Here is a 25,213-nt window from a genome sequence, read left to right on the forward strand (position 1 = left end):
TTCAATCAAGATCTTCATCCTATGAAACCTCAGAAGAAAAACAGATTAGGTAGATTTCGCTAGGAATATCTTGTCAGACGAAATCCATAGTATTACATGTAGCAGACTAGTGTGCGTACGCACTCTTACTCTTCTCATAACCACAGCTAGGGGTCCGGCATTAAAGCCAAACAGGCTCATACCCATTGTGGCAGTGAAATATTTGAATATACGCTGTCGCTATATCATTGGATCAATCCTTTTATGCATTATCAAGTGTTTGGTCTCCACGTCGGAGGCCCGCCGGACTCCCCTCCGGACCTCAAATTCTAAGTGAGCCTTGCGAAGTGGGGAAGCTGGGGTGTACACACATCACAAGCCAATGTGGTGCCAATTAGGTGTAGCTGCACATTCCTCCCTGGCTTCCTATATATCAGATAAAAAAAAGACATCGATTTGGAATGTTTTCCTCGGCCGCTCTTAGCGGTGGCCCTGTCTCAGTTATGCAATGAATGACTCGTTGTAGAATCGAAGATAGAAAGTCCACCCGGTCCATCTCCAAAGGCAATTACGATGTATACCCAAAAAATTTGAACTGCTGTCACAATCGTCCGGAAGAGAATCCAATTGAAGGAGGGTCATTTTCACGCGCCTTGCTCCCGGTAAACCTCACAAGCAAGGATAAAGATTACGAACAACATCCATTGACCGCAAACAAACTGATCAAATCGAGCTTTAAGTGGTTTTTGAAGAGATATTGATGTTACTCCAGAGCCTATCAAACCTTTTTTGTGTTCTCTTTCACGAAAATCTTGGATAGGCATCTTTCAGAAGCCCTGAAACCTTAGTGACCTCTGTCCCCCGCATCTTAGTTTAAACGTTTTACTCTCTAATGAAAGGTTTTTCAGGTTCGAGTGTTGTGTGCAGACATGTTGGATTCCAATATTTAAATATTGTTCTTTCTAACAAGAAGGAAAACGGGCTAGTCCACGTATAGCAAATGAATGACAAATGGGTCTGTCAGGCCTTGCTCAAGGCCAAATTCTCTCAGTGGCCCCGAGTATGATAGCGCGGGTCTTCAATGCTCAGTGTTTCTCCTCCACATTCGCAATGTTGGATCTTGCGGAGTTGAATTGCAGCTTGAGGCCATTGAGCTTCAAAGGCTCGTCTTCAATCTCCTTGGAGTCGGTATCGGCGGCGGTGTCGGCATTCGCATCACGAGGGGCAGGCTCTGGCCTGTACAGGTTTTGAACTTCCTGCATCGTCTTCCATGGCTGAGTCTCTCCTCAGTCGTGTTGTTAACTGATTGAGGCTGGACCTCAGTTAGCAATATGTACATATCTCATGTATCACTGAACATTCAATCTCGAATTTCCAAGGCACTCCAGGTATCGTACCATATTTGAAGAGTGCGGGCTTGTAAACCGTGAGTAAGTTCTGTAGGAGTATTTTATGTGAGAGTGGAATCGATAGTATCTGGGGATGATGGATGATAGTCTGAGGGGGAGCTAAGGGCTTATATATGTTTGAATCGAGGTAACCGGGTTGAATTCCACCCTTAGAAGGTTCAAACAAACCAAAGTTGGATCAATTGATGTCCAATGAGTGCGCCGTAGAGAGCATTCACATGTGCATCACGATGTCAACCCAGGCCATACCAATTCGCACGTCGCGCATAAAAACGAGCACGCGAGTATGTATGCACACAGGGGTGTGCATGTGAAATGACGCGGACGTTGACTCCGAACATTGAATTCGGGCGCAGTGATAGATAGGCCCGGCTGGTAGTCAGTCCCAACGCGTGGGAATTCCCTTCGCCCTGTATCCCTGGAGTAAGAAACCCGCATGAGCCACGTTGCATTGGACAGCATATTATCTTCTCGATCAAGGAAATATTGCGCAATCCTTTGTCCCGGTTCATCCCTGTTAGACGTCTGGACAGTTCGAAGGATGAGATCCTAGCCTAGCACGTCTTACACGCGCTGCCTGAAGTGTAAATAATATGCATGGTTGGCCTTCCGGTTCTTCTCAGTCAACAGATGCATGTGTACCTTGGGAAAATGTCAAGGTATGATTGGACGGATGATGTCCCGGTCTAAGGCCATGGATTCGGGTTACAGTGCATTAGTGCGTAACCAAGCTTCCCAAGGCCTTTTGTGCGTCGACCCTTATCCGATCGTCGCACTTCATTCCTAAATCCGATTGGGTGCCGCTACGGATATTCCCGTACGTAACGTAACCTTCCAAGGTTCCCCGCTTCGTTACCTACCTAGGTAGGTAGGTTCCAACCTTGTTTCCAAATTTGGGAGATAAGCACCTAGCCAATCACAGTCTGGCCCCTGAGTATATCCAATGGATCAGATTCTTGATTGGGAAGGGTGCGCGAGAAACTGCAATGATGCGCAATAATGCGCAATAAACTGCAGCAATATACGACAATGCAGGGTAGCAAATGAGAAATCTACCCAAAACACCCATTCGCCTTTGTTAATTTGGAATTCCTTTGGCTCGGCGTTGCGTTTTCTCCGTGCTCCGTTCAACTTCCAACACGCGTAAGCCCGGCCTAAGATTCAAAAATCAGTGACTGGGTTTTGTCACAATTTATATACAATCTAATCAGCTTATACAGTACCTCTTGAACCGCACTTGCCTTTATAGGGAATATTGGAAAGGATATTACTGTCTTTGAAGGAATGCCGGAGTCTCCTGAGCTCAATGCGGCAGTAATGACTGTCGTTGACTGTGATGACTCGTTCAAAGCGAAGATCCAGTATCTTGCGAGAGACGAGCAGCACCGGTTGGTGAAGCCATATTATTTACACTTCAATTACAAGTCTGATATTCCTCCAACAAACACATCGCCCGATGATCGAATCGTCCACATCCGTAATGCTCGGAATCTGCAGATTCCATCGAGAGAGATGTTCCTTCAGAAGGGGTTTACTCAGCTGCACCTTGATTGTTCTTTGACACCTGAGGAGTATTGCGACGATAAGAAAGTAGAGGAAGTTCTATACCCGAAATACAAATCAGCTGCCCGGCATTTGTTCCCAAATGCTGCGCGAATTGAAGTCCTAGAGCACACAGTGAGCGAAAGGCCAGATCGTTTGAAGATTAAACATTTCGGAATGCTGACGTGCGGGAACCAGGTTCGCAAACGTCACCCTCTTTGGCTATCTGAGAGCTTAGAACGACACGAGCTTAACACAAATCAACCGAGCGATTATGTGCACATTGGTACGCGCTGATGATCTTTCATATAACATTTGCGCATTTGGACTGCATCCACGTGTATACTGACCCTTTCATTGAATTCATATGCTCAGATATGACGGCATCCTCGGCTGCGAAATGCAGCATTAAGCATTTTAATATTTCCCCAAAGAGTTACTCAAGATTCGTGGTCGTAAAGTACATCTGCCTTGACTCCCAGAAAGGAATGCACCGCAAAGCTTACTCTCCATCTCATCAGCCTCTGGAAGCCAATAAGAGGACCAGTATACGACTTTCCTCTGACGGTTTGCGACCGCAGCACCGTGGACTATGAATCCCAGACCACTACAATGGACATTGTTACTAGTAACTACCTTAACGAAAATACCCGCATATACTTTGACGGTAGTCACAAATGGTACTATTGGCATGGCTTGCAGGCCGACGAGGTAATCGCCTTCGTACAGGCAGATTCCCAAGAGAACCGAGCAGGTATGATGAATTTTACCATATGGCCTAGAGAATTCATTTCCTCGAATTTTGACACTAAAACTTATTGAATCAGGGGTTCCCCATACGGCGTTTTACGACGCTCGCAATACTAATGAGACACAATTGCGGGAGAGTATTGAAGCTAGAGTATTTGTTTACTTCGACTGAATGTAGTTCTCAAACGCCTTGACCAGACACGTGCATGTGCATTGTACAGTAGCGGTGTATAATGAATATACCATTCAAACTTTTACACATGTACTATGGATCACAACCCTAAACCCAACATTTGAACCTATCGCCTAGACTTTCCAAACCGCTCTTTACTATGGAACCAGTCTCCGTATCTCATCAGTAAGCCCAAGGGAGGAATAAAAGCGGCGGCGATCAAAGCTAGAACGGTGTTACCCCAGCCCTGTCCAATACTATCATATAAAGCCGGGCCAATCAATGGCAGAAAAGCGCCAGCAATCGCTCGGAAGATGACACCACCAGCTATAGCGGATGCACCATGAATTTCATAAACATCCACCACATATGTTTCAGCCGGTATGGCAGAAAGCGTCATACTGAATCCTGCAGCGCACGTCCCGATGAGCGGTACGATGTATTGAACATGGAAATGTAATGTCCACCCGTAGACCAGGAAGCCGATAGGGAGAATTATTGCGGCAAAAATTAGATGAACCAGTCGGGATTCCTGTTTGAATGCGCCGCCCTTCGTTTCTCGCTTATGGATCATATAGCGGTCGGAGGTGAGAATGTAGAAGATCAAACCGACAGTGTTACCGATCGCGAGACTTAAAAAAGTCAAGCCAACAGAGCCGCTAGAGAATACGTTAGGGTATGTCGTTTCCATGTTTTCCGTGAGCGTGGCAAGAATCAATGAGACCAATGCGTATGTTATGGCCATATAGCTCGTGGTCAAAATGAGGATAGGGGACTGTGCCAGTATCTGCATTGGTTTTATAGCGCGTTCGAGCATAGTGGATTCGTCGACAACGGCTTGGTGTTTCGAATGATACTTCTTCTTATCCGTACACTCCTTTTGCAACCTCTCCGCCTTTCGCCTCAGAATCACCACTGTATATGTTTCCCGGAGCATAGTCAGCAATAGAAAGCTGAAGGATCCAAGTATAATAGCTGCTAGCCAAATCGACCATCGCCAACCTAGGCTTTGTGCGATATACGATCCGGCGATAGGTGAGATAAAATCAGCTATCATTTGAGTCCCCATAACTAATGCCATTGCCTGGCCGGTTCGTTCCATTTGGAACAGATCCCCGACGATGGCGGGCCCGAGAGTGAGAATGGATAGGAAGCAACCCGTTAGGAATCGGAACGCAATCAACATAGGAATGTTTACGCTCAGGGCGCTAGCGATCAAGCAAAGGAGCGCGAGGAAATTTCCAATATGGAAGACAGGAAGCCGACCGAATCTTTCGGAGAGCGGTGCAATGAAAAACGGACCGATTCCTTCTCCAAGCTCCCAAATCGTGACGAGTAAGGTCTGGTCGACCTTACTATGCGAATTAAACTCTTGTAAGATCTGTGGCGTCGTAGGTACAATTGTCATTGTCGAAAAGACACTAATTCGGTCAGTCGATGACGGAGGGTACAAAGACCTACGAGACAAAAAAAGAAAAGATGCCTACCTAACGAAACCCATCCATGAGACAACAAACACAATCAGCCATTTATGCGTTGACGACCAGTTTAAGGGGTTTTCTGGGTCGTTCTCCTCGAAATCCACGAGGATAACATCTGAATCGCCTTCTCCGATGGCATGTTCCAATGGTAGTTCACCAGCCCTTTCATTCTCGCTTTCTGCCGCAGTCACATGCTCTTTGTCAGGCAATTGCTGCTCAAGTGAAGATAAAAGAGGGACTGGGTGGGTAGTAGCCCCGTCGATGAAAGACATCAGTGTGAAGTGGTTGGAATGTACCAACAGTCTCTTCTCAACTGCTGAGATATCCCAGGTACAAAGAGGAAAAAGGGAAACAAAGCAAATGAAGAGACAATTTAAGAGCCAACATGGTGCATCACGTGAGGGATCCAACACACAATATCCTAGGCGTAGATTAAAAAAGCTTAGACAGAATTTCACATAATATTACTTGCCAACCTTGGAAGGTTACATGTCCTTTTGCATTTGACACGGCAGACAATCAATCGATGGCGCATTCTCACACATCTTCAACCTATCACGATCTAATGTTTTTTTTTCTTATCAACGAGCCACATGATTGGCCCGATGTACCCCATATTTCCGTCCACACATGCTCGAGGCTGAGACTACGGGGTCTAGAGCGATCAATACCCGTGCGGGCCGTGCCTTGGGAAAGAAAAAGTATAATTTTGCACGTTGGAAAGAAATCCGGATATTGCAATACAGGCTGTTATTGGACTAATTTGTGTTACAATTCAGAAGAGGAACACCGCCCCGAGAGAGCGCCAACTGGCAACACCCCCGTTCACACTCACATCTCCGTTCCTGGGGTTATGTATGGCCTACTTGAACGCATATCCACTTTGGACGCTCGAGCCCCGGTTTAATCCGGACTCCGAGTTTGCCGGACTTGTCTGAAATACTTTCTGGAAGAAAGCCGGGGGGTACGAAACTGTTAACGAGATACACGGACCCTTATTTTGTGTGGAAAACGTCTGATGGGTCAGCCAATGATAACAATTTTGGACACATGAGTATTTGTGAGGATAGAACACACTAACGAGGCTGTGCATAGGCCAAGAGATAAATGTTCCAGAGTTGCAGCCATACCCAATGGTATATCACTGTAGGCCTGAGCGGCCAATGCGCTGACCCGGAGGATCATGGCCCCTCCCGCTCACTCGCGCACCTCCCTCGTGCACACCATCTCTATTCCACACTCACCCTGGGTGTACAGGGTGACGCCAATCAAAAGCGGCGTCACCCTCTTGCTCACCTAGGTGACACCTAGACCTCTGCATAGCCCACAAAGCCCATAGCCCAACCCAACCCAACCCACGAATGGGTTGGGCTTTGGGCCCATCCTTCGAGCCCATCGGTGGGTTATGGGCCCAGAGTGAAAGCCCACAGGGCCCATTTCGGCCCATAATGGGCCCCCATTATTCATCAAACAATACAAACATACCAATGTATCGCGGCTGCATAAGTAATGCATTTTTCCCTGGTTTTTTTGGGTATTCCAATTACCGTCTAAGCCGTACATGAACCATCTTCTTCTTATAAGCTTATATGATTGATTGAGAAGATATTAAGTGATAGATGCTAGGTGGTTGAATTATATTAATAATGCTCATACATATCATCCTCAACTCGCATCCTCTTCCTCCCTGATGTACGCTGCTAAGTATGAGTAGTCGGTAATTGTGGTGCAGCAGTATCATCATCATCTCCGTCAAGACTGTAGTTATCAATATCTATCAAATCCCTAGATAGATCACCCTGTTCTTCAGTATCACTAATCTCATCAATCTCAACATCATCCGGCGTCTCATCCTTCTCTTCCATCAATACGTCGATCTTATTAGAAGTAAAGAACTGCTTCAATTCCTCCGCTTCCTATATATTAAGGTCAAACTTAGATGTACAGAGGTATAGCATTAGCTCTTCGATGGTGCCCGATTTCAAAGAGCCGCGGCGATAATGGCAGATATCGCGCGTAGTATTAAACAGACGTTCCACACCAGCACCCGTTGCTGGGATTGCAAGATAATCCCGTATAAGTGAAGCGATAGCTAGGAAACGAGATTCATTCTCTTTCCAGAATGAGAGCGGCTCCGAATTAGTTATATCTATATCAATATTAGTATCTATTAGATAAGTGATCGGAAGGATTCAACCTACTGCTATTAAGATACTGCGTTATTTTATTAACAACCGGCTTTGACTTAGGGATAGATTTCTGGCTTCGAACAAGATTGTGAAGAACTGATCTTAGTGTCGATGTAGAAGACCCTTACGGGCCCTTAGTACTATCAAGACGTTCCTAGATTAGAGTAAGTGTATCCTAGAATGCTACTCGATACTAATCCTGTAGCTCTTTAGCGTCGGACTAGTTATCAGAAAGAAAGAATTGGAATCTATTATCCGGCGACAGTATTGTATAAACTGTATAGATATACCCTCGCATTTTATCAGTCTCCTTGTAGTAGTCGCGTAATTTTAACTAGCTAGTATCGAGAGAAGTAAGCATCTGCTGCTTCCATACAACTCGCTTTCGTTTTAATTGTCTTTTTGATCGTTCAATATGCTCAAATAGCAAATTATAGATCTCAAAGACAAGATGTGATGTTATATCTCGTGTCTTTGAGAGAGCAAGTGTATAATCAAAGAATGGCTTTATAAGATAAAGAAGATAGTCAATCTGACGCCATTGATTATCATCTAGTGCGAAGTCTTGCTTATTGAACTGATCACAGAATTGTATAATAAAGATACGGAGTCTCTTAGCTCGCCGGAGTATAAGATATGTTGAATTCCACCGAGTCTTTATATCTTGGAGAAGCATAATCCCTTGCCCTAAAGGTTGAAGTGCGATAAATGAATCTCGGCGCTGAGGACTAGCGCGGATATATACAGCAAGTGCTTGTATTCTTTTTAAAGTATGCGAGATATCCCGTTTTTTTGTATTCGCCCTTACGAGAGTAACTTGTTGCTTAGTCTATTTGGTTTCTGTAGTCTCATTCTGAGGGACTGCTTTGAGACGGTCATGTAGCTAGTTCAAACTCAATTGGATCACATATATAAGATAGGGGATACGGATGATATTGATATCCCGTGTATTAGATAAAGATTGTTGTAGCAAAGATTGCTGTAGTGTATTAACCAGAGTCTTATTATTCGACGTATTATCAGTGGTCAATCTAAATATCCGGTCCTCAATTTTATGCTGAGTAACCGTCTGTATAACAGTTATACTTAGGTTTATACCGGAATGTGTTCTATAAAGGGGTTTGAAACCGAGTAGCACCTCGCGGTAGACCCAGTTAGTATCGATAAAATAGCCAGTAATAGCTATAAATCCTTGCCCAAATAGAGATGTCTAACAATCTAATACAATTAAGATCCTTATATACTCCGGTAGCATCCTAAGTATATTCTTTTGCCGCTCTTTTATACGAAGAGATAGCCGACGTTGAATTGTAGTAGCGTATAGTATATCTAAAGGGCTTAGGGCTAACTATAATTACGAAATTAAGAGACGAAAGGATAGGTTTTCGATAAGTCGGAATAAGAGTCGGTTGATAGTAATAAATTATAGGAGTTGATCGTTCTAGTCCTCTTACGAGAAAGATACTTCCGCTTCGGTATAACCCTATATTAATATTGATATAAGTAAGTAGTATAAAAGAAGGATAGGACTATATATACCGATTAAATAAACCCTCTTATTACCCCCTTTTGCTTCCGTATCCCTGTAGCTTTTTTATAAGCTACAGTTTCCAGATAACGAGTAATAGTCGTTATACTATAACGGTTAACCTTTTCAGTACTCTCGTTACCAGTTTGTTTCTTAGTGCCATAAGGATGCTCAAGGATAAGACCGTAACGCTTACACATCACCTTCGGGCTCCCAGAAACTATATACGCCACTTATTCATACTATTTCTAAGTCTCCGAAGCAGAACCATGCTAGGAGTCCCATAAAATTATCGTGTTAGTAGATCTATAGTCGGTCTATAACCACCAATCAACCCAATTACTGTGATTTATCGCGTCGAAAAGAAAATAAGTACCTATTCTACCAAGACTAACTCGTTAAAAGCACTGAAAATGTTCTACTTCTAAGGCAATTGACGAAGGAATAGACGGCTGAAGAAACGATAAACGACTACGGTAGTAGCTGCTAGATACCTAATAAGAGGTAGTAAATGATATAGTATCGAGGTCAGGTTCAAATGGGTCGAACTGAGATGATCCAAACTCGGCTTGCTGGCTTTACGACATAATCAGTTGACGATTCAATAATAAAGATTGATTCAAAGATGAAGATATATAGTATAAAATGTATAGTAGGAAGGATATAGGGCTTTAGGGGGATAGCTTCAAGGTCATACATTACAAAAGGCCACTTCTTGAATCTTGATAGTAGCATTAAACAGCAAATTGATGCAATAAACAGAGGATTCATTATAGTGCTAGTCAGAATTGAAACGTATGATTATAATACTCGTATATGATTGGCTACATCGTGCATATTAAGTGGGCTTAGCCTATCAAAAGCCTATAGATAGCCCATTCCCAGCCCATTTCCCGGTCCATTTCGCAATATTATAATCCAAAAAATTTCACCCGATGGCTTAGGATATATTTTTAAACCTCTATTACCTCGAGATCAGCTATAATATCACCTATCTATAAAAGCAGAAACAAAGAAGGAGAGATAGGTATCCGTCAGTATAAAGTTCAGTCATATAAACCTACAAAATATGAATTTGATACTTGGTTTTATACTTCAACAGAAAGATGCACCTAGTTCAATCTAGATAATATATATATCTCTTCATACTGATACTCAGTACGCTATAATAGTATGAATTCATGGTCAAATTGGATCTTTTTTGGGTGATTTTGTATGAAATCTGGCATCATGATGTTGAATTCAGTATAATATCTACTCAATTCCTACAATATTGTACTTCTGATGGTGATAATATAATAATACTGAATATACAGGCTGGAACTTGCGTAAAATACAGCTATTAATCAGCTACTTTATGCATGCCAAGACTGTATTTGTGCGTAGAAATGGGCTTTGATGGGGGCCTTATGGGCCCCCATTAATGGGCTGTGGGTTGGGTTGGGCTTTGAATATTGGGCCCATAGCCCACTGTGGGTTGGGCTTTGGGCCGGGGGTATGGGCCCATTTGTGGGCTATGCAGAGGTCTACTTAGGAGGTCGGGGAATGTCGCTTTCTAGCAGCTATTCTAAAGCGTATGGGATCAACTGGTAAGCTAGTGCCTATTTCTAACCACTTAGATCAGTGTTATTATACTCCAGTGTCCTTACTTTCTGAATTTTGGTTATTACAATCGTTGGCAGACCATATCCCTGATAGGACGGCTTGTTATCCTCATCCTCGCTGTCACTAGCATCCTACGCAAATTGGATCGGATCGTTTAAGGACGGGACTTTATTGGGATCAATTGTGTTAGGCGGTACGCCGGGAGGGGGGGTTTGTGGGTTGGTGTCCCCCACATTTCCGGTCGCGACGTCTGCCATGATTGGATTGTAAAGCTAAACGGAGCTTTTGCCGGCGGGGCTCGAAGGATTTCCTGGATGTTATTGGCTGGATCCGTATCCGTGTAGTGTACCACGCACAAAGGTGGATCCACTGTGGGGTCAGATCGTCAAAAGTCTCCAGATGAAAATAGCTTTAGAGAAAAGAGTTGCTAGTGGTCCAACTAGCAAAAGAGGCTCATAACCTGATACAATACGTGTAAGTTCATAGAGAAAGCACTGTATGTATTCTGGTGGACGAAGAGGAGAAAGAGAGGACGAGAGAGCAGGCAAACTATCTGGGTTCTATTTACATGTGATGCCTTAGGCATCCAGGCATCCAACAGATATCTAGGTAGTCGTATAGGGTTTGTCGGTATGACGATATAGAGACCCTCCGATTTATATAGATTAAGCTGCGAAATCGGGCTGCGTCGGTATCGGTTATCGGACGGTAGAGGTGCCACGAGCTATAGTTAACGTAGGTGCGATAGGTAGTAATAGACGGTTCCTAGATCAGGAGTATATCTAGGTTTTAGCTTTAGTGATCGTTAATAAGGGCCTCCATTCTTAGTCCCGATTTCATAATATTTAACTGTAGTACTCGTAGGTTTGTCTCTAATATTAACGGGGTTAACGGGGTTTGAAAGATACGGGGGTCGTATATTATCAGTCTCCTGTTGCGTGTTCTCCGCTGTAGTCGAGGTACCTCGCTCTGACGCCTAGAGGGTATCGTTGCCGTTTATATTGGCCCGCGTAATGTCCGCACTGTGGTGTTTCCTTGTATAACCACGCTAGATATCCGAAACTTTAGTATCGGAAGTATCTCTTTTTCTTAATCTCGCGGCGTTCCACACTGCCAATGTATCTCTAGCCCACGAAAAGACCGTTGTTAAGGATGCGTTTAGCTCCCTCCGCTAAGTCGAACTAGATGCTAAGCGATACGAATTTCCCTAATATTTTATCCTTCCTTTTGAGCTAGGCCACTCCCTCGATTTAGAAGCCCTATCCCGTAAGGCCGTTTTCGTCCAGTGATTTTCTCAATAGCCTAGGTGTTTGTACTCCCTAAATCGAAATGCTCTATTAGGGTGCGATACACAACGATACCGAATCGTGGTTTCACTATTTTCGTATTGTTTCCTAGTTTATTCAACCATTCGGTGTTGTTGCGGGCTAGCTCGGCCGACTTGGTATCCTTGAATCGAATCACGTAGCCTGTCTTGGTCGTGCCAATCCCGGCGACCTGGGCGTCCTGAGCTGTTGGAGCGTTCATCAACGCGGTGCGGATGTGGTTGTTAGCGGTATCTGTGGGAAGGTATCGGCCGAAGGTGTTTCCATCGCTGTTATTGTTGTCCGCTGGATCCACAAATGATCGTTGGGTGCTAATAAGAACGCAGTTCAGGTCCTTGTCGGGCCGTGAGTCGGTTTGTTGGGGACGGGCAACGTTGCCACTGGCCGTAACTGCTGCCCATGTTCTGGACGAAGGTGCTGGTGGGAGTGCTTCGATTTGAGCTCGCATAGCTCTGATTTCCTCGTGAAGCTTCTCATTCTGGTCACGAAGGACATTCTGGTCGTGTTTGACCCCCTCGATCTCGGCCTTTGTGGATTCGATGAGTGCAGTTTGGTGGTGGATGATTAACTTCAGGCTGTCGATGAGCTTCCACACTTCCCTGGTGGTAACCCGGCCTGAGCTTTCCAATGGTGTGAAAGCACCATCGCTCCGTGTTCTTTTACTTGAGACTCGAATTCGTGACCTGGATGCGGAACTCGTCTCGTCCCATAAAAAGATAGCCATCTCGTCCACATATAGCCCGGGCTTTTCGAGGAGGCGATCGCATAGTGCTTCTATCATCGGAGGGGTTACGGTCCGTCGTCGACCTACTCGAGTTGTGGGTGCTCTGACATTTCCAAACTGGCGGAGGTTGTTGCTGATGTTGATAATGGAACGCTTACTACATCCAGCAGCTTTAGCCATTTGCGAGGCAGTCAATGATTTGCTCGATATCATGTCCTGGATCATTTCGAGCTTTGAGAGAGGGAGTCTTGGCGCCATGTTGCGAGCAGAAGTCTGGACGTTAATGGAGGAGAGCGTTGGCAGACGTAGTGGTCTGGTACGGCCGAGGGGCACAGGAAGCGACTCCGTCTGCTCACCCCTCTGCTCAGTGAGCAGGTAAAATGAAATTGGGTGAAAAGTCTGGGGGATGCTGGCTATTAGGAAATGCACGTGACATTGGCGATCTCGCAGTTCTGGGGAGCTTGGGGGCCCATCTCAAAGCTGCGGACCTCAAAAAAAAGTGGTTGCTTAGCTGGAAAACCATACGTTAGTTTCACCATAGCAACAACAAAATGCGATCTCGAAGTATCCATCGTGTACTTGAAAAAGCCGGCAGCAATAAGCTCTCGACGTGATACTGTCAAATCATGCTTTTCACCCCGCGGGTATGTACCGGGCTGATTGTCGCGTGCTGCGCTTGAATTGACTGTTCTGGCTCGGGTCGACCGGGTTCCTGGAAATGTGCTAGTCCTGCCCCACGGCTCGACGTGGGTGGCCTGCAAATCTGGTCTCCTGTCTTAGCGCCGTGGAGCCGAGTCACCTGATGACGTACCCCTCCTTCAGTTGAGAGCCAGAGAGAGCTTGTAATGAACTACAGACAGGCGAATTTATACGATCATGGCGTCGACAAGTCACTCTGGTGTTAACTATGGAGCCCAGGTGGGAATCAATTATGGCACATTCACGGCAGACTTCCATCTGCCACCGGGTAAGTCAGGAACGGAACCGAACATGTCAAGGCCCACTGACTAATTACCGCTTCCCTCTAGAGCGAGCAGAAACTCCGCCCAGCCCTTTGTCAACTGTACCATTCACGCGCGATCCGGAATTTGTCCGTCGCGAGACACTGCTTGATCAGATCTATAGTAAGAACTCGGTCGCGGGGTCGAGGATAGCGCTGATCGGCCTCGGCGGTGTTGGGTAAGGGTATTGCGGCTCTTACGTGGTCTATTGCTGATAACTCGAAGAAAATCGCAACTTGCGATCGAATACTCCTACCAAGTCCGATCCAAATCACCGACAACATGGGTTTTCTGGGTCCATGCGAGCAATGAAGCCCGATTTGAGCAAAGTTTCCGGGACATCGCGGACCTGGTTAAAATCCCGGGTCGTCAAGATGCTAAAGTTAACATATTCAGACTGGTCGAAAACTGGCTCCGCGATGAAAAGATAGGAAATTGGGTTTCTATCCTTGATATTGTCCATGACGATCAGCTTCTTTGCTCGGTTCCGGTGGCAGGCAAGGGAGATCCGATGAGCGGCTCAACGAACGCCTCGACAAAACCACTCTTAGAATACGTTCCTAGAAATCGAAATGGGTCTATCATCATCACGAGCCGGACTAGAGAGGTTGCGTTGAAGATGGTTCATCACAGCGATTCTATTGAGGTTAGACCCATGGAAAAGTCCGAAGCGCTAGAGCTTCGCCAGAGAAAGCTTGAACAACCAGAAGAGAGCCAAGAGAGTGGACAGTTAGTGAACGCGTTAGAGTCCATGCCGCTAGCGATCGTAAAAGCCGCTGGCTATATTCGAAATCGGGCGCCTCGGTCTTCGGTATCACAATACTTGAAAGATTACCCAGGGAGTGACCGTGAAGCAACAAAGCTTTTGAAACAAGAGGCGGGTCACCTCTACCGGGACTGGGAAGCTAAGAATTCAATTCTGGTGACGTGACAAATATCATTTGATTATATATGCCCAACAAAGCCGCCTGCTGCGCACAAGGAATACCAGAGAACCTTCTCGGGCATCAGCCCAAGGCCAACTACATATCAAGTTCAGAACTTCCAAGTGACTTCAGCGACGGGGAGACATCTGAATCAGATTCAGGTCCCGACTTTGAAGATGACGTCCCAACTCTTAGGGACTATTCATTTATATCTGTGATTGAAAACAGCACTCTTTTTACGATGCACTGGCTGGTGCAACTGACGACGCGCGCGTGGTTGAAAGCTTATGAACAAATAGATCAATGGAAGGGTGAATTCATTAGAATCCTATGCGACGGGTTTCCCACTGGTGAATACCGAAAGTTGGGAGAGGTGTAGGCCGCTCTTTCCTCATGTCAAATCCGCAATATCACAACAGCCAGCATCACCGGAGTGTCTGCTTGAATGGGCTTTGCTGCTTTTTAAAGGTGCATGGTATGCGTCGCAGATTGGTAATATCACAGATGCAAGACAAATGGCATTTCAATCAAGAAATAATAGAATGATTTTGCTAGGTGATGAACATGAAGATTCCATCGATAGCACAATCATGTTGGCAACAGCATACTGGGATGAGTGCCGGTGGGAGGAGGCCAAGCAGCTCGAGGTGCAGGTGATGGAGACTCACAAGACGAAGTCTTTTGCCCGATACTACAGGTAGCAAATGGTATCTGAGTCTATGTCTGCTGGGCTGCCTCTAGATCCCGCTGAGTTTCCTCTGATATCAGCATCAATCAACCGTTTCGCACCTTTGAGTGCTTCCTGAGACACTAGTCGATCGGGATGTCCTTCATCAAGCGTTCTCTTGCGCACTGCCACCACGTGCTCAAGTAGCTCCACGGCCTGCTTGATCTGCCCGTTGGATCCATATGCCCCTGCGAGCGCATGCTCAGAAGATAGTCGAGAGGGATGTTCTTCGTCAAGCGTTCTCTTGCGCACTGCGACCACATGCTCAAGTAGCTCCACGGCGTGCTTGATCTGCCCGTTGGATCCATATGCCCCTGCGAGCGCATGCTCAGAAGATAGTCGAGAGGGATGTCCTTCATCAAGCGTTCTCTTGCGCACTGCGACCACGTGCTCAAGTAGCTCCACGGCCTGCTTGATCTGCCCGTTGGATCCATATGTCCCTGCGAGTTCATGCTCAGAAGATAGTCGAGAGGGATGTTCTTCGTCAAGCGTTCTCTTGCGCACTGCGACCACATGCTCAAGTAGCTCCACGGCGTGCTTGATCTGCCCGTTGGATCCATATGCCCCTGCGAGTGCCTCCAGGGACAACAGTCGATCAGGATGTTCTTCGTCAAGTGTTCTCTTGCGCATTGCGACCACATGCTCAAGTAGCTCCACGGCCTGCTTGATCTGCCCGTTGGATCCATATGCCCCTGCGAGCGCATGCTGAGACGCTAGTCGATCGGGATGTTCTTCATCAAGCGTTCTCTTGCGCATTGCGACCACATGCTCAAGTAGCTCCACGGCCTGCTTGATCTGGCCGTTGGATTCATATGCCCCTGCGAGCGCATGTTGAGACGCTAGTCGAGAGGGATGTTCTTCGTCAAGCGTTCGTCCTTCCACTGCGACCACGTGCTCAAGTAGCTCCACGGCCTGCTTGATCTGCCCGTTGGATTGATATGCCCGTGCGAGCGCATGTTGAGACGCTAGTCGATCGGGATGTTCTTCATCAAGCGTTCGCCCTTCCACTGCGACCACATGCTCAAGTAGCTCCACGGCCTGCTTGATCTGGCCGTTGGGTTGATATACCCCTGCGAGCGCATGTTGAGACGCTAGTCGATCGGGATGTTCTTCATCAAGCGTTCGCCCTTCCACTGCGACCACGTGCTCAAGTAGCTCCACAGCCTGCTTGATCTGCCCGTTGGATCCATATGTCCCTGCGAGTTCATGCTCAGAAGATAGTCGAGAGGGATGTTCTTCGTCAAGCGTTCTCTTGCGCACTGCGACCACATGCTCAAGTAGCTCCACGGCGTGCTTGATCTGCCCGTTGGATCCATATGCCCCTGCGAGTGCCTCCAGGGACAACAGTCGATCAGGATGTTCTTCGTCAAGTGTTCTCTTGCGCACTGCGACCACATGCTCAAGTAGCTCCACGGCCTGCTTGATCTGGCCGTTAGATCGATATGCTCGTGCGAGTGCATCTTGAGCTTCCAGTCGAGAGGCATTTGCTTTATCATAATTTGCTTCCTTCCATATACATACCTCTCTCAAAGCAGCAGCAGCTTCTTTAGCTCGACCATCCGCTAGGATGCATCTTCCGACCTTGGAAAATAAGCTATACCTCTCACTTAAACCTTTACTTTCCTCTCTCCTGAGAATTTCAAGGGCGTGGGGTAGATACATCCTCCATGTCCCACGATTGGTGTATTCATCAGATGGAAAGCACTTATCCATATGTTGCGTCACTGTCGCGATAATTCCTGCACTATTCTGTGCCTCTGCTATCCACACTCGTGTTGATAGCTGCACGAGACTATGGATGTCAAATATTTTCTTTTTCTCTCTCCCGGTCAGAAATCCATAGCTGCACAGCGTACCAATCGCGTACTCCATCTCCTCTTCCGAATCGAGAGTAGGGAGAAGTGATCGTGGGATTGCCTTTGGCTCAAGGTAGGACATGAATTCCAATAAATCCGCAGCGGGGGGATCATAGCTCTTAATCTGATTGAATGAGATAAGCCATGTGGCAGTCACCGCGTTTGACATTTTCGGGTAGCGTGTGCTATCACGGAACTCCCGTGTCGCTAGTCGCATCCGGTCCTTTTCGGTTTTATGCATAAGTTCGAGATACCGCGTGATCGTTCCATTATTCCGAGAAATATAATGAGCCGCCTGGACAATAGCCAAAGGTAGCAATTCTAGCTCCTCTAGTAATTGTACAGTGAACTCTTGGCCGCAAAGTGAATCTTCTCCAATAATCTTGGTAAGAAATGCAATCCCTTCCTCTGTTGTCATCTTTTGGAGTTGAACAGTATCTTTTTCGGCGAAAGACTTCGCTACCTCGCGAGAACGAGTAGTGAGCAAAGTGACGCCTCTTTGGCCAGTAGGGAAATACTGATAAAGTTCATCAAAAAGCAAGTCCACATCGTCTGCATTATCGACTATGAACAGCCACTTTCTGGCTTTGTCGGAGCTTAAATGTCGGCGTACCAATTCCATCGCACTTTCACCATCTGGATTTTGGTGGATTTGAAGCTCTTTCGCAATTTGCCAACATGCCTGCTCAAAACTCTCCACGCTAAGTGCAGGGGCCCAAAAGATAGAGCAGTCTGGTATATGTGATCTTACCCAGCGGGCAAGCTGAAGAGCAACTTGGGTTTTGCCAATGCCACCTAGTCCGAAAAGGGCTAGTTTTTTGGTGTTTGCTTGGATGAATAGCTTCTGCCTAAGCTCATCTAGTGTAGATTCACGGCCGGTAAAGTGACGATTGTCAAATGATGGGACTATATAATGGACTTGAGTTTGACCACCTTGGGAATAATTAACAAGTCTGATATCGAAAAGTAGAACTTTCTGTTGACTTACGAGATCTAGTATTGATATTTTCGATATCTTCAACAGGCATGTGGAAGTGGTTAGTGACCTGGCCGTTGTTCACACCCATCTGGAACCCCCAATTTGACCCAAACGACATTGCGGACGCCATGCTCGCCATGAACGGTTTGACAACAGGCAACACTGGCGCCGCAGCGAAAGCAATGATAAATGAGCAGATATACGAAGATATCGCTTGGCTGTAAAATAGTTCGAAGTTTGGAAACTCGGTTATTCAAAAGAATCGGTGACAGGAGGGGAGGGATGACGAGGCATTTTTGCGACCGCAGAAATGCCTTGGCATCACCCCAGGGCATCAGGGGTGAATTAAGCGCCCGCCCGCATCGGTGGATGAGGCAACTCGACGAATCATGTCCATTCGTGGATCTCGAACTGCATGAGGTATCTCGTGCTATTGGCGACCGAATTGTGTTTACGCAGCAAAGGCAGAAGCCCCCGGCGGACATACGGAAGGGCCCCGCCAAACAGCACTGCAAGATGGGGGCTCAAGAAACTCTATCATCCAGTTACGGGAGGACAGACAGTATCTCACGTCTTCCAAGACAGCTTTTTTATGTTTTATCATGCCGGTAGCTGGATATAAATTACACCTATCCGCTTCTCACATCCCGATTCATCTATATAAACTAGATAGATAGTACGACTGAAAATCTGATAGACTATGGAGATAATAGTCTCATAAATCGGCGTTTCGCTCTTTTCCCCGCTTCCGGATCGTGTTCTTGGGCCAGCATTTTGCTGGCAGGGCTCGGCTGATGGTAGAGTTGGCTACGCAAACATCAAACTCCTCCTTGAGGAAAGGAGCAATCTCATTGAGATATAATCTAGAATTTTCAGAAAAGTGATTGCAAAGGACGCGTTAAGCATATGTGAGGTGGAGGGTATTGGGGGTGCTTTGGGACTGCTGGAAATCCGTAGATTGGAGCGAATATATCTGACAGACGGTTTACTTCATTCAGCAGCATTAGCAATTTGAGTAGCTTCCATGTTGCACTCGATAATATCACTGATCAACTGCCGCTTAGATGGGGATAAGTTCGGGGCTATCTGCGCTGTGAACAGAGGGTGTTAAAGAAAAGAGATGTTTACAGCAAGAATGAGGGGCGCCCAGCTTGAACCTGTTTTGTCATCGTCTTGTTCCTGACCATATCATTTAAATGGTTCTAGCCAGGGGTCTTCTTAAATCTAGCCAGTTAAGGATAGAATTTGTACTGCGCAAAAATCGCGAAAACAAACCTACCGTACCCCCTCGCCCCACTTTTTTCTCCTTTAGTCAAGGGCACCCCAAGAAACCATTGACTATAATGCTCCCACTCCAATGGGTTAGGCCTTTTTTTTCCTTTGTATCGTAGACTTTCGTTCTTCCCCTTCTCTTCTTCTATTTTTGGCCGAGAGTCAAGTTTCATTTTAAAGTGATGAAAGAGAAAAGTCGGCACTGATTAAGCCCCCACCCTAGGCCCCCTCTCTTCTGCAGGTGCATTATCTAGCGGCTGGTACTAAGATGCCAGCGACTTGCTCGTCATCGGGTCTTTACTTGGCATGGTCGCGAACACAAAACTCAGAGCTGTGTGGCAGATCTCCAATCCTAGCCCCGCACAGCCTTGTCAGGGCGCTCAGTGATCAATCAGGGGATCAGGTTCATGCCGACGTATGTAGGTTATACACGCTTCCTACTTTTCGAATGAACGTTGAAAAATGACGAGTTTTACGCTCTCGCGCAATCTTATGAATCATGTCCATTGATCGCTCAGACGACATTAGTGTTGGACAACTGTTTAGCGTTGCTGACGTGGCACCACACGGTATCCGTGCCCGAAAATCGCCCCCCCCCCCCCCCTAATAGGAGAAGGTGTCAAATGACTCCGCTTTTCTTGGCGGGGCGAGACCCAGACAACTTAACCGAATGGGGGCTCTGTACCACAAAACCAGGGCATAGCCCACAGAATCCTATCCCTGCATAACACAACACAGGTTTGAAACATCACTTCGATCTCGAACTCAAGGCAGAGCTTGCGGCGCAAGGATAACGAGATTATCAAAATATAAAGATCATGGTTAGTGAATGAGATCAGATCGGAAAACAAACGCAAGATGAGATTGAGTACAGACTTATTGACAGATTTGGATGGAGCAGGGTGTGAGTGAATGTCCCTATATTAATGGAGTTAATATACCAAATTGGCTGATGGATATGGCTGGAATAGGAAGTAAGTATATATCCCTATATTGATGGTCTTGACAAGTGCAGGGTGGCTAATTGATCTGGGTGGAATAGCCAGTGAGTATATATCTGTCTATCTATGCTGTTGATAAGTGCATACTGGCTGATGAATTCGGGTGCAAAAGAAGGTGATTCAACATATCTATAATAATGCTTTTGACAACTGAAGAGTGGCTGATGGATCTCGGTGGAATAGCCAGTGAGTGAATGTCCCTAAATAAATGCTGTTGACGGCCGAGGACTGGCTAATGGATCCGGATGGAACAGGGAGTGAGTGAATGTCCCTAAATAAATATTGTTGATAAGTGAAGTCTGGCTAATGGATCTGGGTGGAATAGGATGTGAGTGAATGTCTCTAATAAATGCTGTTGACAGCTGAAGACTGACTGATGGATTCGGCTTCAAAAGAAGGTGAGTGAATGTCCCTAAATAAATATTGTTGATAAGTGAAGTCTGGCTAATGGATCTGGGTGGAATAGGATGTGAGTGAATGTCTCTAAATAAATGCTGTTGACAGCTGAAGACTGGCTGATGGATTCGGCTTCAAAAGAAGGTGAGTGGATATCTCTATAGAAATACTGTTGAGAACTGAAGATTGGCTAATGGATCTGGGTGGAACAGACAGTGAGTATATGTCTTTCTAATTATGCTGTTGATAAGTACAGACTAGCTGATGGATTCGGCTGCAAAAGAAGGTGAGTTGAGTGAATATTATCATAATACTGCTGTTGAAAACTGAAAATTGGCTGATGGATTCGGCTATAAAAGAGTGTGAGTGAATATCTCTATGATAACCTAGCTGTTGACAAGTTAAGAGTGGCTAATGGACCTGAGCGGAACAGACAGTGAGTATATATCTGTATATTTATGCCGGTAATAAGTACAGACTGGCTGATGAATCTGGGTAAAACAGGCAGTGAGTGAATGTCCCTAACTGCGTGCTGCTGATAACTGAAGACTGGCCGATGAATCTGGGGAATAGCCAGTGAGCATATATCTGTATATCTATGATCTTGACAAGTGCAGAGTGGCTAATGGATTTGGGTGGAATAGCCAGTGAGTATATACCTGTCTACCTATGTTGTTAATAAGTGCATTTGTTGATGGATCTGGGTGGAGTAGGAAGTGAGTCAATGCCTCTATATAAATGCTGTTAAAAGGTAAAGGCTGGCTGATGGATTCGGCCTCAAAAGAAGGTGAGTAGATGTCTCAATGAAAACACTGTTGAGAACTGGAGACTGGCTAATGAATCTGAGCGGAACAGACAGTGAGTCTATATCTGTATATTTATGCTGTTGATAGGTGCAGACTGGCTGATGAATCTGGGTAAACAGGCAGTGAGTGAATGTCCCTAATTGAATGCTGTTGACAACTGAAGACTGGCTGACGAATCTGGGTTGGGCAGGCAGTGAGTGAATGTCCCTAATTGAATGGTGTTGACAACTGAAGACTGGCTGACGAATCTGGGTGGAACAGGCAGTGAGTGAATGTCCCTTAAATGAATGCTCTTGATAAGTGAGAATTGGCTGATGGATCTGATTGGAACAGCGAGTGAGTGAACGTCCCTAAATGAATGCTGTTGACACCTGAAGTCTAGCTGATGGATCCCGGTGAAACAGGGAGTGAGTGAATGTCCCTAAATGGATACTATTGACAACTGAAGACTGGCTGATGGATTTGGGTGATATAGATTGTGAGTGAATGTCCCTCAATGAATACTATTGACAACTGGAGTCTGGCTGATGAATCTGAATGAAATAGATGGTGAGTGAATATCCCTCAACAAAGGCTGTTGGCAACTGAAGACTGGCTGATGGATCTGGGTGGAATAGCCAGTGAGTGAATGTCCCTCAATGAATACTATTGACAACTGGAGTCTGGCTGATGAATCTGAATGAAATAGATGGTGAGTGAATATCCCTCAACAAAGGCTGTTGGCAACTGAAGACTGGCTGATGGATCTCGGTGGAATAGCCAGTGAGTGAATGTCCCCAAATGAATGCAGTTGACAAGTGAAGACTGGCTGATGAATCTGGGCGGAAAAGAGAGTAAGTATATATCTCTATATCTATGCTGTTAACAACTGAAGACTGGCTGATGGATCTGGTTTGAACAGGGAGTGAGTGAATATCTCTAAATGAATACTATTGACAACTGGAGTCTGGCTGATGAATCTGAATGAAATAGATGGTGAGTGAATATCCCTCAACAAAGGCAGTTGACAACTGAAGACTGGCTGATGGATTTGGGTGGAATAGGAAGTGAGTGAATTTCTCTAAATGAATAATGTTGACAACTGAAGTCTGGCTGATTAATATGAATGAAATAGATGGTGAGTGAATATCCCTCAACAAAAGCTGTCTGCAACTGAACTGAAGACTGACTGATGAATGTGGGTTATATAGATTGTGAGTGAATGTCACCAAATAAATATTGTTGACAACTGAGAATTGGCTGATGGATCTGGTTTGAATAGGGAGTGAGTATACACCCGAATTTTAGTGGAGTTTGATTACTGAAGACTGGCTGATGGATTTGGATGGGATAGATTGTGAGTGAACGTTCCCTAAATTAAAGCTGTTGACAACTGAAGACTGGCTGATAAGTCTGGGCGGAACAGAGAGTAAGTATATATATATCTATATTTATGCTGTTAACAACTTAGAACTGGCTGATGGATCCCGCTGAAACAGGGAGTGAGTGAATGTCCCTAAATAAAGGCTGTTGACAACTAAAGACTGGCTGATTAATCTGAATGAAATAGATGGTGAGTGAATATTCCCAAATGAATGCAGTTGGCAACTGAAAACTGACTGATTGGTCTTGATGGAGCAGGGGGTGAGTGAATGTCCCTAAATTAAAGCTGTCGACAACTGAAGACTGGCTGATGAATCTCGGTGAAACAGGCAGTGAGTGAATGTCCCTAAATGAATGCAGTTGATAACTGAAGACTGGCTGATGAATCTCGGTGAAACAGGCAGTGAGTGAATGTCCCTAATTGAATGCTGTTGACAACTGAAGACTGGCTGACGAATCTGGGTGGAACAGGCAGTGAGTGAATGTCCCTAAATGAATGCAATTGATAACTGAAGACTGGCTGACGAATCTGGGTTGAGCAGGCAGTGAGTGAATGTCCCTAATTGAATGCTGTTGACAACTGAAGACTGGCTGATGGATGTGGGTGAAATAGATTGTGAGTGAATGTCCCTAAATAAATACCCTTGAAAACTGAAGACTGGCTGATGGATGTGAGTGGTATAGCTTGTGAGTGAATGTCCCCAAATGAAGGCTGTTGATAACTGAAGACTGGCTGATGAATCTCGATGGAATAGCCAGTGAGTGAATGTCCCTAAATGAATGCTTTTGATTACCGAAGATTGGCTGATGAATCTTAATAAAATAGATGGTGAGTGAATATTCCCAAATGAATGCTGTTGACAACTGAGAATTGGCTGATGGGTCTGGGTGGAACAGGGAGTGAGTGAGCGTCCCTAAATGGATACTGTTGACAACTGAAGACTGGCTGATGAATCTGGGCGGAACAGAGAGTAAGTATATATCTCTATATTTATGCTGTTGACAACTGAGAACTGGCTGATGGATCCCGCTGAAACAGGGAGTGAGTGAATGTCCCTAAATAAAGGCTGTTGACAACTAAATACTGGCTGATTAACCTTAATGAAATAGATGGTGAGTGAATATCCCTAAATGAATGCTGTTGACAACTGAAAACTGGCTGATTGGTCTGGGTGGAACAGGGAGTGAGTGAATGCCCCTAAATGGATACTGTTGACAACTGAAGACTGGCTGATGGGTCTGGGTGGAACAGAGAGTAAGTTTCTATCTCTATATTTATGCTGTTGACAACTGAGAACCGGCTGATTGATCTGGGTGGAATAGGGAGTGAGTGTATATCCGAATATTGATGGAGTTGATACATGCAACTAGCTAATGGGTCCGGCTGCAACAGAAGGTGAGTGAACCTCTATATTCATGCTGTTAACAAGTGAACAGTAGCTAATGGATCTGGTGGGACAGAAAGTGAGTATTTATCCATACGTTCTCAATGACTCGACTAACAGTAACCTTCTCGGTAGTAATTCCACCTATCTCAATCCCGCAGATGAATTTGGGTAAGAATATTTTGAAGGCATTAGCCCTCAAACCTTCCCTTTCAACAAAAGCAAAATTTTGACTATATATCTGAGATGTGTTGTCATGGCTGAAATGCTTTTTCATGGTTGCCTTTAGGTCTTGGATTAATATGCAAGTCAGCAATACTGATTGGTCTCGATAAGGTTTTTCCCTGTGCGGTTTCCCTTATCCTCGAACAAATGTTGAGACTATGTGTGGATTGAAATACGCCTTGAATACAAAATGCTCTACTATATTATATGCTCGGTGCGGAATTTACGTAATATTAATGAGGCACCTGAATTAAGGCTTTCGAGATAACTATTAACGTAATAGGTAAGCGAGTCGCCATCCGCCCATACATTAATCTTTATGAACCTTTGAGGCTGGTTACTCAGTTCAAGATACCATTTGAAGAGATAATGGATTTGATTAAATGACAAAACACAACAATTATCTGGGAGTTGACTGAAAGATATTTTCCACCACAAGTTTCAGTAGAACAACGGGACAACAGGCAGGTAAATTGCAGCCAGGGATTGAATCTAAGTCTGTGACTGAAAACAAGGATAAAGGAATTCATCCATTCATTCATTTTCTTGTTAGACATAGTGAAAGAACTAGGG

The 25,213-nt window shown here is 45.4% G+C and overlaps 7 protein-coding genes across 7 annotated transcripts; 4 read left to right on the forward strand and 3 right to left on the reverse strand.

Annotated features, from left to right (window-relative positions):
* Positions 1–2,672: 2,672 nt before the first annotated feature.
* On the forward strand, positions 2,673–3,227 carry N7455_008958 (uncharacterized protein; the record flags this gene model as incomplete). Its single annotated transcript, XM_065606041.1, has 1 exon — positions 2,673–3,227. The coding sequence occupies one exon, from the start codon at positions 2,673–2,675 to the stop codon at positions 3,225–3,227; it is 555 nt and encodes a 184-aa protein (XP_065460990.1).
* A 315-nt stretch (positions 3,228–3,542) lies between these two features.
* On the forward strand, positions 3,543–3,852 carry N7455_008959 (uncharacterized protein; the record flags this gene model as incomplete). The annotated part of the gene is made up of 2 exons (XM_040960562.2): positions 3,543–3,684; positions 3,758–3,852. 2 exons carry the CDS (start codon positions 3,543–3,545, stop codon positions 3,850–3,852), a joined length of 237 nt encoding a protein of 78 aa, XP_040809034.2.
* Positions 3,853–3,979: 127 nt separating this feature from the next.
* N7455_008960 (uncharacterized protein) lies at positions 3,980–5,605 on the reverse strand (the record flags this gene model as incomplete). The annotated part of the gene is made up of 2 exons (XM_040960506.2): positions 3,980–5,273; positions 5,340–5,605. The coding sequence occupies 2 exons, from the start codon at positions 5,603–5,605 to the stop codon at positions 3,980–3,982; spliced, it is 1,560 nt and encodes a 519-aa protein (XP_040809007.2).
* Positions 5,606–11,957: 6,352 nt separating this feature from the next.
* On the reverse strand, positions 11,958–12,962 carry N7455_008961 (uncharacterized protein; the record flags this gene model as incomplete). Its single annotated transcript, XM_065606042.1, has 1 exon — positions 11,958–12,962. One exon carries the CDS (start codon positions 12,960–12,962, stop codon positions 11,958–11,960), a length of 1,005 nt encoding a protein of 334 aa, XP_065460991.1.
* Positions 12,963–13,580: 618 nt separating this feature from the next.
* N7455_008962 (uncharacterized protein) lies at positions 13,581–14,636 on the forward strand (the record flags this gene model as incomplete). The annotated part of the gene is made up of 3 exons (XM_065606043.1): positions 13,581–13,671; positions 13,733–13,883; positions 13,931–14,636. The coding sequence occupies 3 exons, from the start codon at positions 13,581–13,583 to the stop codon at positions 14,634–14,636; spliced, it is 948 nt and encodes a 315-aa protein (XP_065460992.1).
* Positions 14,637–15,322: 686 nt separating this feature from the next.
* N7455_008963 (tetratricopeptide repeat protein) lies at positions 15,323–18,311 on the reverse strand (the record flags this gene model as incomplete). The annotated part of the gene is made up of 2 exons (XM_065606044.1): positions 15,323–18,147; positions 18,203–18,311. The coding sequence occupies 2 exons, from the start codon at positions 18,309–18,311 to the stop codon at positions 15,323–15,325; spliced, it is 2,934 nt and encodes a 977-aa protein (XP_065460993.1).
* Positions 18,312–20,674: 2,363 nt separating this feature from the next.
* Positions 20,675–24,590, forward strand: N7455_008964 (uncharacterized protein; the record flags this gene model as incomplete). The annotated part of the gene is made up of 5 exons (XM_065606045.1): positions 20,675–20,723; positions 20,971–21,006; positions 21,253–21,298; positions 21,658–21,720; positions 24,536–24,590. The coding sequence occupies 5 exons, from the start codon at positions 20,675–20,677 to the stop codon at positions 24,588–24,590; spliced, it is 249 nt and encodes an 82-aa protein (XP_065460994.1).
* Between the last annotated feature and the right edge of the window lie 623 nt (positions 24,591–25,213).

This window comes from Penicillium solitum (assembly GCF_028829755.1).
Source record: "Penicillium solitum strain IBT 25940 chromosome Unknown utg000005l_segment0_segment0, whole genome shotgun sequence".
Lineage (NCBI taxonomy): Eukaryota > Fungi > Ascomycota > Eurotiomycetes > Eurotiales > Aspergillaceae > Penicillium > Penicillium solitum.